This window comes from Phyllobates terribilis, unplaced genomic scaffold (assembly GCF_046119375.1).
Source record: "Phyllobates terribilis strain yellow unplaced genomic scaffold, ASM4611937v1 Scaffold_8__6_contigs__length_399053987, whole genome shotgun sequence".
NCBI classification, from domain to species: domain Eukaryota; kingdom Metazoa; phylum Chordata; class Amphibia; order Anura; family Dendrobatidae; genus Phyllobates; species Phyllobates terribilis.
In genome coordinates this window covers 334,731,741-334,745,171 of record NW_027362768.1, presented here as the reverse complement: position 1 = coordinate 334,745,171, position 13,431 = coordinate 334,731,741, and the positions used below count along the sequence as shown (strand labels likewise).

The following is a 13,431-nucleotide window of genomic DNA, read 5'->3' as shown; positions in this document are numbered from 1 at the left end:
AGCGCACTCGTAAAAAAATAATAAAGCAAAAACTGGAAAACAAAAACAATAAAAGATTGGGAAAATGTTCCTTTTCACTTAAAAGAAAAAGCGTATAATAAATGTGTCAATATTATCAGTAACTCAGACTCCGGCCTCGTGCAGCGCAGCAAAGTGATAAAGACTTTTCATTTTTGGTTCATTAGGGGCACTTCACCATGAAGACAGGCATCCTAAGCTACGGAGTGCCCCCCATGCCAAAAATGTTGGACATGTAGGATTAAGCTGTAGAATTTTTATAGAAATGTAGCAATGCTAATCTACAAACGATGTAACCTGGGCAACTAAAATTGGAAAGCTTTTCTAAATTTTCTATTCTTTACATTGATCATCTTCCTCGAGACGAGCGGGACCCCCCCCTCTCTCGAGACGAGCGGGACCCCCCCCTCTCTCGAGACGAGCGGGACCCCCCCCTCTCTCGAGACGAGCGGGACCCCCCCCTCTCTCGAGACGAGCGGGACCCCCCCCTCTCTCGAGACGAGCGGGACCCCCCCCTCTCTCGAGACGAGCGGGACCCCCCCCTCTCTCGAGACGAGCGGGACCCCCCCCTCTCTCGAGACGAGCGGGACCCCCCCCTCTCTCGAGACAAGCGGGACCCCCCCTCTCTCGAGACGAGCGGGACCCCCCCCTCTCTCTCGAGACGAGCGGGACCCCCCCTCTCTCTCGAGACGAGCGGTACCCCCCCCTCTCTCTCGAGACGAGCGGGACCCCCCCCTCTCTCTCGAGACGAGCGGGACCCCCCCCTCTCTCTCGACGAGCGGGACCCCCCCCATCTCTCTCGACGAGCGGGACCCCCCCATCTCTCTCGACGAGCGGGACCCCCCCATCTCTCGAGACGAGCGGGACCCCCCCATCTCTCGAGACGAGCGGGACCCCCCCATCTCTCGAGACGAGCGGGACCCCCCATCTCTCGAGACGAGCGGGACCCCCCCATCTCTCGAGACGAGCGGGACCCCCCCATCTCTCGAGACGAGCAGGACCCCCCCATCTCTCAAGACAAGCGGACCCCCCCCCCCCTCGAGACAAGCGGACCCCCCCCTCTCGAGACAAAAGGACCCCCCCCTCTCGAGACAAAAGGACCCCCCCCTCTCGAGACAAAAGGACCCCCCCCTCTCGAGACAAGCGGGCCCCCCCTGCTCTCGAGACAAGCGGGCCCCCCCCGCTCTCGAGACAAGCGGGCCCCCCCCGCTCTCGAGACAAGCGGGCCCCCCCCGCTCTCGAGACAAGCGGGCCCCCCTGCTCTCTCGAGACAAGCGAGCCCCCCCCTCATGCACATGAATATATGTTGCAACTGTATATCTCCAAGAAACAGAACATTAATAACATATAGGACCACTTACCATGATGGACAACGCCCTTCAGTCCATGAATAATAGGATCCAGAGCAGGATTGTTTTTCTGTGTGGCCTAAAATAAAAAGCAGAAGGAAAAAAAAATATTAAAACGGACAAAGTTATCATTTTGTCATTGTCCTATTTGAATCCGATATAGAAATGTGCTGCTTCTGGTTTGGCAAAAACACATAATTGGTCCCATATATCGAAAATGCATCTCTATAGTCCATAACATCTTAATTTCTTATTTTTTATACAGTATTGTAAAGTTGAAAGCTGGCAAGTAAAGATTTTGCTTATAGTTAGAATTCTTTTTATTTGGTTCTGGTACATTGGGCCAAACGTATTTTGCCTGTATGTTGGTAGGAGCATAAAAATTGTTCCAAGTATTGGACCTTTATACAGATTAATCAGCGAATGAGTGTTCATAAAAATGCTCAATCCCAATTACTGACCCATCTAAACCTACTTCTGAATTATCAATCGTCCTTCTGGTTAGTTTTTGTCAGTGTGAATGGACCAGTTATAAAAGCATTGATCGATTTCTATATATCTGCTAATGGGTCAAAAATGGCCAATCTCAATGGGTCTTAACCAGTGCCAGACTGAAGAACATTGGGCCCACCAGAGGATTTCATTCTGAGGGTCCATCTTTCTCCCCCACTCAAGAGCCCCATAGCAACTGCAAGGTTTGCACGATGAACTCTCCTGAAGGAGAAGCCAGAGCCCACCGGAGGATTCTCCAGTTCTCTGGTGGACCAGTCCAATCCTGGTCTTAGCTCTTGACAACCCTACATCGGTGCAAGGTTTAAATCTCGACTTGGCTGCAATCTACCAAGGGAAAGGAGTACAGTGTAGGGTGATGAGTATAACTTTGAGATGATATGAAAAAGACTAACTTCAAAAAAGATCAATTTAATGGTAGTCTACTTGTCCTGTGGCACAGTAATTTACTAAGCTATGCTGTTGCCAAATTACAATTTTCAAAATATCTCGACAGTCCTAGCCTTGCAACAGCTGGAAAGCCTCATGCTGAAGACCACTGCTGCAAATATCTGACCAGGAGGAGCTAAATGTCCTAGCAGAAAACCATTCACCTGTAAACCACCTGCAAACAAAAAAAAATTACTTATTGGAAAAAATCTTTAGATTCCGCTAAAAGTCCTTCAAAATTTTACTTATGAGAAAAATATTCAGATTCCAATAAAAGTCCTTCAAATTGTATCATTTTAGTCACCTACATTAAAATTCTCATCTTAAAACCTAAAAAGTTTCCTATGTAATAATTTTTGGAAATACAGATTTAGGAGTAAAAAAAAAAAAAAAAAAAGAACCATCTGTTCTTCTCGACCAATATATGGGACAAAACAGAATATAGGGGGAAAAAAAATACATATATTCTGGAAAAATCCAAGGTATTAAAAAAATATGTTTTGTACAGATCTGAATAAGCCAGAGACCATCAGAGGAGATGGTTTCACCGATAGTCATAAACAGACTTGGATGTTAGAGAGTCTAATATTCTGGCTTTAAGTGTTTCAAAACTACTTTAGCCACTCGGGGAACTCATCATGAACCTTGCAGAACTGTTGGAAATCTTACCGCTCGTGAACACCAGTCTTGGTTGATTTAGAACAGTTTTTTCATAAAAACACCATTGTGAGTGCAGTAACGATGTCTACCATTACGTGAATCGTGACCGGAGTCTTTTTGGCACTCATTAAAAGATGTTCTGTGTTTGCAACTCTTGGACTTGACAATGCAGCCTTATCTCATCTTAACCTGAACTAGAATGCATGGAGTAACATTGGCAGGAAGTGTTAAAAGTTATGGTTCTCTGATAAACGAAAATGTCCTCAATGGGATGAAATATAAAGAATCAAACTAAAATAAAAAAAAGAGAATTAAAAAAGGAAGTAATATGTATAGTTGGATACCAGTTGAGAAAATAGAAAAAAAAAAAAAAAAGAACTAGTAAAGTTCAGGATGATTGATAGAATTTGTCATTTGCTGAACGGTAAAGTGGGACAGCTGAAATTTTATTTAAAGCAATCTTAGTGCACCGGACCACTTACTCTCCTTTGAGAAAATAATATGATTCCTTCCCGCCGAACGGTGTCTGCTTATTTAAGCAGCAGTGTACAAGATCTTTCAATCCTTACAACCGTTGAGAAAGAGAAATGACCCACCGGGGGGTAACATTTTATCGGAATGAAGTCTATCTTATAAAAACGGCTACTGGTTTTAAATGCTTTTCCTGCAATGAAAGTTAATACCTTGGATGCATCAACCTATGTGCAGCTGTGAATGGTCTATTTAATTACAGACCTTGGTTAAGCAGAAAATAAAGGGGTTTTTTTTTTTGTTTTTTTTTCCAACTCGTGATGGAGAAAAATTACCTATTGAGGTGAAAAGAGAAACTATGCTTAGTGGTCGACAAGAAATTTCTATGGGAAGAAACAGATTTGCTTTGGAAAATCAATAAAAGACCTAATGAAAAAAAGATGTCCTTTTTGAATCCTACTGAACATGGAAATCTTAGGTAACCCATCAAATACTTGTATTTACATTTTCAGCTAAAAATAAAATTACAGTGACGTTAATCCCTTTCAGCTTATGCTATTTTTGAGCTTTATTTTTTTGCTTTTTTTTTCATCACCATATAGCAGTTGTTTTTATTGGAACCATTTTGGGGCACATAGGACTTTTTGACCACTTTTTATTTCATCTTTGTTTTGGGTGGTGAGACGATTATAAAAAAAGCAATATCGTAATTTTTTATTTTTCGCCATTCACAGTGTAGGATAAATATAGGATATTTTTAAAGATGTGGCGACTGGCGAGACAAAATCTAGGTTCACCCACATGAGTCCTGCCAGTATTTGACTTTTTCAGACATTACACGGATGACCACGTTTTTTGTGTAAGTCTGAAAAAGACGAACAGTTCATAACCTAGCCTAAAAAGGTGTAGGTAATTTTTTTTTAATTAAATCGGGTTGTCCACTACTTGGGCAACCTCTTCTGAATCTCTACGCTTCCCCCTTGTAAAATAATAACACATTTACTCGGCTCCAGTGCCATTCTGGCTCTCCCAGAGACATTATCATGTCCGGCGATCTTTGCGGCCAATTAGCACTGGTTTCACTATACCCGCTTTTGGATCTATCAGATAGATCCGAAGGAAGTGACGACTGCTGCGAAATGTGATACGCCAGAAGGCGGGGAGAGTGAATCCAGAGATGATTGGTTTTAGGGATTGCGTGACAATGTCATGCGATCCCCGGGAGAGCCAGTGCCCACACCGCTGGAATGGCACCGGCACCAGAGTTGAGTATAAGTGTTATTATTTTGTCAAGGGGGAAACACAGGGATTCAGAAAGGGTTGTCAGAGTAGTGGACAAGCCCTTTAAACCATTTCTTGCTTTTGCATTTGTGTTACAGAGAAAGAAGAGCAGGAATCCATCTCTCCGTTTGTGTTGTGCATGGGAGACATCATAGCAGCTACTCTACACCCACTAGCTCCGAGGCAACTGAAAATTAGAGATAAAAGGGAACAAAGGGAAAAACTGGTGAAAAATGCCGAACACAAGTCACATAATGACCAGACAAAAATGTTATTCCTCATATACAGACTCATTCTGAAAAGTCAGCTGACCTTTAAGAGTTTAAGCCCACTCCTTATACCCAAACCAAACATGTGATGTACTGTACATACATGTGACAAATCAGGAAGGGGTTAAAATACCAGGTAAAAATCAAAACGACAAAAAATAAATAGATAATTAATATGAAAGTTAGGGGTCACGTAAAGAAGGAAAAAAAAAATAAAATAATAGGCACTAAAGTATTATAATCCTTAACTGGTTTTTAAAGATGTTGGCCAGGACTTAGGCTATTAACATCAATCTTTAAAGTAGGTTTTTAAATATCAGATTGGTTGGGGTCCTACACCTGACTACCCCAATCAGCTGTCCCACTGCAGCCAGGAGAAAACAATGTACAAAGCCAGTAGACCACAGTACAAAGTGCAATGGCCGTTCTTGGGTATTGCAGCCCAGCTTCTATTAAAGTGAATGCAAGTTGAACTGCAGTACCCAAGAATGACCACTACACAGCATCCAGAGCCATTCAGCCTTCAATAGATTTTGCATATTTTTTTTTTTTTATTTAACATAAGAAATCCTTAAAAAGGAACGTGAAGGAAGATCACCTCCATACATATGGAGACTGATGGAGCGTGCCATGATTTCTATTCTGCTGGATTTGTATGGAATTGAACTGACAATGCAGGTTTAATGGACTAAGATCGTTACTTTAGCTTTTTTTTTTTTTTTTTTTTTTTTTTTTTTTTATAGATCTACATGTTCTTCTGAGAGTCTCACTATGTCATGAAAGACACAGAGAAGATTGAGTTGAAATAACCCCTTTTAGTACCTTTCCCCGGAGAAGATTGTGCCTCATACCGGCTGATAGAATGAGAAATCTTCCAAGAAAACAAAACTTTGTCTGAGCTGAGATTTGGTGATGCGATTTGACTCCCGGCACTAGGTGACTGTGAGACTATGGATGACTGCACTGCGCACTCGAATGTCAACGGAAGATGACAGGTGTATTCAGCCAAGGACTGCTAATTGTATCAGAGAGGGAGTACACTTACAGCACTACAGTATCTGACAGTAACCAGAGGAAAAAATAATACAGAATTTAGGTTTTTCATCTGCATTTACCTGCACTCATCAAATCAGATTACACAAAAGGAAGCTTTAAAGGGAACCTGTCACGTCGAGTATACTACTGAACTAGTGCTGCGCTCAGAATATGGACACACGCCCTCAATGCACTTGCAGGATAATTTGCATGTGGCTTCAGTACTAGATTTCTCAGCACTAGATTACTAAGAGACAGGCATTTTATGGTTTTACTGGGATACAGACAGACATACTACTAGTATCAGCAGTGAAGGCGTCCGAAAAACTGCAATTCTGGCATTTTAATTTTTTTTTTTCTTCCTCCCAATCTGATTAATTTATTTTATATGGAATACAGGACACTCACCACTGTGCATCAAAATTATTACTTTACGGCGGTTCCATTAACAGAGATTGCGGAGACAATAATGACTGACAGCCGTTTCGCGCGAGAGTCACGCTTCCTCTGAGCACGGCATCAAAGTCAGGGAGACGTTAAAGGGTTAAAAAAAAATACACACAAAAATTTCAAAACTCCAGAGAAAAGGAGAATTTAGTGTCTTCCGCTTGAAAAACTGTTCTTTTTGACTTTCGGAGGTAGAACATGGCTTATGGGATGGACCCATCTGTAGAGACGTTAGCCATTTCAGAAAGTTTTTCTAACCTTATACAATCCTATTAACATTTTAGATCTGTGAGTTTTGTAAAGCACCACACCCAAGATGAACTTATTACTGGCCCTAAGCAACTTCATCAGATGTAATAAATCATCCGCCTCTAAAAAAAAAAATAAAATAATCCAATTGAGGAGACATGCACTTTACAAAGGGTTTAGCGGCATTTGCCTTGTGCATGAGGGATCTCCAATGCTCGGTCTTATAAACAGAACAAGTCTCATGTGTCAGAGTACTTTGTAAGTCAATGTCTCACATAATAATAGGTAAATTCACGTCCTTGTTAGATATAATGAGATTTTAAAAGCAGACAGTGACTTTTATGTTCACAATTCCCCATCCACTTATGAGAACACTAATGTAATGGGGAACATGTGATCGTGATGACTTCAGCGAGAACATCAAGGACGCCGCTTGACGCAAATGCAATCCATTGTCTCTTAGACATTTTATAGCGCACCAGTGCTAAGATTCAGACTATGGGAAGGAAGACTGATGAAAATCGAAAATAGAATATGGCAGTGGTCAGTGAAATTTGCTCTTCTCTCCAGGTAATTGCCTTTGTTGCAGAAGGCAGACTGACCATGTAACAGGGTATTATCAGCTCATCTTTCCACCGAATCTCTCTGGCTGAACACTGTGCTGTGCAATCACAGATACCAGAGCCGAGAAGTGGCTGATAAGGCCATCCAGACAGAAACGCAACGTGTGCCGAGAAAAGTGCAATCTTGATCTTCCATTCACTCGGCTGGGATCATGAAAAAAATTAAGGCAGGTTGAGTGATCCATTTAGATCTACGCGCACGTAAGCATACGATAATCTAAGAGTAGATGCACATGTAACGGGTGGGGAGGATTCTGCGCAGTACATATGCATCCAAACTTGTACAAAAAAAAAATAAATAAATAAAAGACACCAATATCCGAGTGTTTTACAAGGATTAAAATCGACATGTTGACTATTTGAAAAGTTGTACCGTCAGATCAATGTGCTTGGAATAAATTCTCCGCAACAGGTTAGTGAAATTTTTAAAATCAAATTTACTTTGGCGATGCTGGATTACGAGGTGGAAAACTACACCAAACGCGCACCACATCTATTCACCCTAAGGTTGGGTTTACACCAGGAGTGATCTACTGAAAAAAAAAAAAAACACGAGGTGGGGTTGTCCAGTTTGATCCAAATTGGTTTAAATTAGCACTTTATTCCAAATATTTAAAATTTATAGAACACTTGGTGAAAGGGTGCAGATCAATGCGTTTCAAGCTTCATCATGCTTAAGAACGTACAGAGCGTGAAACGCGTTGATGGTCAGTATCTTTTCAAAGAATTTTAAATGTTTGGAATAAAGTGATAATTTTAATCCATGTGGATCGAGCTGATGAACCCACTTTTTTTTTTTTTTTTTCAAATCGATCATCGCCTTGCAACAGCTTCTCCTACAGGCTCTCCAAAATCCCAAGTTGGAAACATTGGTGAGCTGGCGATTTCCTTTTTCACCTTCACTCTAGTGGTGGACAACCTGTGGCCTGCGATTCCATTCCGTGTGGTCCCCAGCCATCTCAGATTCCTCTGTGTTCAGTAACTCTGAAATTATAGGGATTGCTGCAATCATTGTATGGTCATCTTGGCTCCTTTTTTCGGGAGTGCTAAAGAGAGGCACAAAGGAGCCTGATTGTCTACAATAGTGAAGTTCAAAAAAATGGAACCCCCACTTAACAGATTATATCATATTAAGTACTGTCAACATATAGCTCTGATCAGAATACCCCTTCAAATTTAGTGTCATCCTTGGAAGTGGTACAATCACAAATTTTGGCACTTAAACCAAAAAAAAGGTTGTCCACCACTGGTTTAGACAATACATTCATTGTGCTTTATTTTGTCACGAACTTCCAAACTTGCAGTTGAACCACTGCATTTTTGGCACGGTATTACAGAACATAGAAAGGCACCGGAAATGTATGGTTTGTACTCCTCCTTAGGGGGCATTCAGATGCCCGTGCACATCGGTCTAAGTGCAAACCGCTAATGCAGGGACTGGCCACGGGTCTCCTGACCAGAGCGTGATGGCTTCCAGAATCTCTATGAGGCTGTCCCACTCCGGTCAGGAGAGCCACGGCCACTCCGTGCATTGCAGGTCAATCTCATACTGATCGGCATGGACATTTGAATGAGCCTTAAGGGTTTGTGATTTTCTGCAACGGATTTTTAGCTCACTTCCCTTGACGCAACGTGGATGAAATTTTCATCTGATATCATACACACGCTGAAATCTGCAGCTTAAACTGACAAACTAAGAGTTTTAACCCACAGGATGCAAAGTTATGTTGTAGATTTTTTTACTGCAGATTTCACCATTTGCAATTACTCTTGATTTTTTAATACGTCTTGGAAAGACATACCGTATTACCTAAAATCACATACTCCCCAGGAAATAAACTGGTCGAGGTTAACACCAAGCTTTAAATGGCTACTCTGTCTAATTTAACACCGTTTGGGGGCATAAATGTACCAATAATGGGTAGTGTACCTTTTCCTAAATTATTGACATACTGATGCAGATTTACCGTACTAATCCTGTTCTGCATTTAGACAGTAAAAATGTGAGTGCAATTCACGGTCTGTGTGTGGACAATGTCTGGATCAGCCATGGGTCTCCTGACCTGAATTCAACAACTTCAAAACATGTCTACAGAACAAGTTTGTACCAGAAGACGCACAGCCAGTCTAGAATTTCAGAAGTGCAAGAATAGACCAAGACTAGCCAGTCTGAAAAAGTACCATCTCAACCACAATCCATTGGAGATAACACGGTACCTGGCCTGCGCCGAACTGGTGCCTTATTCAAGGTTAAAAAAAAGTGAGAATTGTTTTTTTACCTTGAAAAAAGGAGCTAGTCTGCACCAAAACGCGTTGGTGTAATAACATTCATTTTAAACTATTGAGGATTCTTCATTCCTGCAAGAGCAGCCCAGGTACCCCGATATCTGCACTAATGTGATTTGCTATCAGGAAGATTTTTTTCCTGCAGCCATGGATTTTAAGGCTCTTAAAGGCTTTGTTTCCATACACAACCACCCCAGGTGAGAACATCACTGTTATCCGCTCTTATTTCTTCTTGCGGTATTGCCCTATTTTGCACTTCTGTCCCAACTAGACCTCAGCAGCTTCAACCACAGTGGCTCAAAATTTAGGAATAAATCTTGGGAGAAGATACAGATTAGATATTAGAAAAAACTTTTTGACAGTGAGGGTGATCAATAAGTGGAACAGGCGGCCACGAGAGGTGGAGAGTTCTCCTTCAATGGAAGTCTTCACACAGAGGCTGGACAGACATCTGTCTGAGATGGTTTAGTGAATCCTGCATTGAGCAGGGGGTTGGACACGATGACCCTGGAGGTCCCTTCCAACTCTACCATTCTAATGATTCTATAATACACTTTTGCCCAACTTTACACACCTCTTGCTTGGCTTACTTTTTGTGTCTAAGTTTGCACAAAATTTGGTGCACATTGTCGTATTTGAAGAACGAGCAACAAAAAGGGTCTAGAACCCATAATAAAAAAAGAGTCTAAAACAGGGAGCAACAATTTAAGCCAAAATGCTCCAAGTTTTTGCACATTTATCACCAAATCAGAGGTGCACTCAATAGTAAATCGGTCCCTCTGTCTCGTGTGAGCATTGCGTGTGGCGAATGTTAATGTATTGGATCAACGCACTATGGCTACGTAAAAGAGGCTCCATGTGTACACCATATATGATGCAAGTACACAGCTTTGCAATGTCAATTATACCCATGCTCCTGATATAGAAATAGCTGAGCGCTGTACTCGGGTATCTCACTTATGCCAGTAGGCAAAGAATGGAAAGGCAGTGGACATGAGCAATCATGTTCCTCCACTCAATCCTCACCACAAAAGGAGAAACTCCTAGTGATGGGTCATAAATGCCGCCTTTATTTTGCTTACGTTTTACCTTGACCATTTTTTGTCGACAATTGAAGATAATAACGTGTGTGGTTTTACATTTTTCTTCTACGCTGTAACGCTCATTCCCTGATGCTTTATTTTAATAGAACTTCTTATGTTCTCTAATTAGTTCTTTTGGTGAATTCGAGCTTTACAACCTTCCTTAGAATAAAAACCAATTGAACTTAACCAAGGTTCATTTTCAGTCCATCTGGAGGTTGTTAAGACAAGGATGTGGTTTAAGACGTTGTTCGGCGCGCTTTACATACTCCCCGTAGAGGCAGCTCATTTGAACTGTTCCTCTCTTCTCGGAGATGTAGAAAGTGGTGTTGAGACTAATTGGAACACACCAATGTTCAGCTGGGGGTTATTGCAATACAAGCGACGATAGTCTTTGAACTTCCTGCGCTCTTATTAAATTTTCATGCTGCATAATATAATTGATTTGGTAAGTGTCTAGAAAGCAACAGATTTTGAATACAAGGCAAGGATAATGCAAACCTTAAGTAAGCCATATAATTGATCACTTCATAGACAAACCAAGCACTTTTTTTGCACGATAAAGGAGTTTATTCGACATCCTTACTTAAAGGGGTTGTCCATGACTTGAAGAAATTTGGCTAAACTAGAAAAAAAATATGAATTTGCCACATTTTTAGAAACCCCAATCCTGCCCACAAATGGGCATTTCTAGGCGAGATTGGGATGGATCCGAAGAGGACAGTGGTGGGAATAAAACAGCTCTAAATTGACAAAACGAATATGGGTTACTATGGCCATGCTGTACCCCATTCATTTGAGTGTTGCGTCCAGTTTTGGGCAATATCGTGCCCTACATACACAACATTGCTAATTTCAGTGATTTTAAAGGGGCTCAGAAGCCTTGTGTAGTGGTTACCAAAAGCTTGTTCAGCTGACAGTCATCTCTCTCTATTGCTTAGTGTTTCAATGGCGAAAATGGAATAAGCAACTGCCAAACACCTTTGGCGATGGTTTGTCTCGGGGAGAAACAAGAGTTGGGCATTGTAATAGAACATGCCTGCTCCGTCTCTCCCTGGGCATCATTTTTCAAGTGGCTCGCACACCCTAGCCAAAAACATAAGTATTTCATAAGTATTTAGAAGGGTGTTCCTCTGGAGAAGAGCACTATGATCCACCTACATTGTAAAGTAATATAGAAAAGCTGCACACCAACAGGCACAAATCTGCTCAGTGATTTTATTGGTTCCATTTGATATCCAATTTCCACTCCACTGTAGTTGTTTGACATAAGGTCACAATTAGCAAATCAATGTTTCGGGTTTTTAACCCTTCATAGGGCCTAAGTAAAAAAAAATAAAAAATACAGGAGGACTGTGTAGAGGGGTTCTCGGTCCATGGTGGTATACCACACAGTACGCGTGACATAAAAGGGTCTAGTATTGGGGGAATATCAATCCGGACCAAGAACACCTCTACATGGCCCTCTATATCGACTTGTTGACTTTCTCAGGCCTGATTAAGGTCTAAATGCCCAAAATGTTGGCTTGTCAAATGTCACCTTTTGTTAAATACACCTTCCCACCTGTTTGGTTTCCATCTATCCTCACCCTTCTCTGGCTTTATGAAGCCAAAGTGGTCAATCAAAGACAGAAGGAGGGATAGATGGAAAAAAAGCAGGTGGGAAGGTGTATTTAAATAATTGGCCCAGCCATGACGCATCGGGCGGCGGGACTTAGTTTGAACAGTCAACCTGTGCTGACAGAGTTTTGTCTTAAGGTTGTGAAATGCTTCTCAATGGGGCTGAGATCTGGTGATTGACATGAACACAGCAGAATATTCCACTTCTTTGCCTTTAAAATCTCCAGGGTTGTTTTCGCAGTATGTTTTGAGTCATTGTCAATCTGTACTTTGAAGGGCCGTCCAATCAACTTTGCTGCATTTGGTTGAATCTGAGCAGAAAGTATCTCCCTGTACACTTCAGAATTCATCTGGGTGCTTCTGTCTTCAGTCAAATCATCAATAAACACTAGTGACCCAGTGCCATTGGAAGCCATGCATGCCCGTGCCATCACACTGCCTCCACCATGTTTTACAGAGGATGTGGTGTGCTTTGGTTCATGAGCCGTTCCAAGCCTTCTCCATACTTTCTTCTTCCCATCATTCTGGTAAAGGTTGATCTTAGTTTTTCTTTTCCAGAACTGGGCTGTCTTCTTTAGATGTTTATTGGCAAAGTCTAATCTGGCCTTCCTATTTTTAAGGCTGATTAATGATTTTGCACCTTGTGGTGGACCTTCTGTACTTGCTCTCATGAAGTCTTCTCTTTATGGTAGACAGATACTGAAACACCTACTTCCTGGAGAGTGTTCATCACTTGAGTGGATGTTGTGAAGGGGTTTTTCTTCTCCATGGAAAGGATTCTGCGATCATCCACCATTGTTGTCTTCCGTGGACGTCCAGACCTTTTGGAGTTCCAAAGCTCACCACTCGCTCAATTTTTTGCACAATGTGCCAAACTGTTGACTTGGCCATGCCAACATTTCTGTAATCCCTGATAGATTTCTTCTTTTTTTCAGTCTAATGATGGTTTGTTTCTTTTCCATTGAGCGCGCCTTTGATTGCATGTTGTGAGTTCACATCAACAACTTCCAAATGCAAATGCCACACCTGGAATCAGCTCCAGACCTTTTACCTGTTTAAATGATGATGGATTAATGAGTGAATAGACCATGCAACCGATTAA

At 41.7% G+C, this 13,431-nt stretch overlaps 1 protein-coding gene across 2 annotated transcripts in view; it reads right to left on the bottom strand.

The window, feature by feature from the left end:
- PTPRG (protein tyrosine phosphatase receptor type G) overlaps nucleotides 1–13,431 on the bottom strand; it is a 595,254-nt gene that overhangs the window by 227,894 nt on the left and 353,929 nt on the right. For both annotated transcript variants that reach the window (XM_073644646.1, XM_073644647.1), the window contains exon 6: nucleotides 1,380–1,446. In XM_073644646.1, coding sequence (XP_073500747.1) covers nucleotides 1,380–1,446 — 67 coding nt within the window. The remainder of the gene's footprint in view (nucleotides 1–1,379; nucleotides 1,447–13,431) is intronic.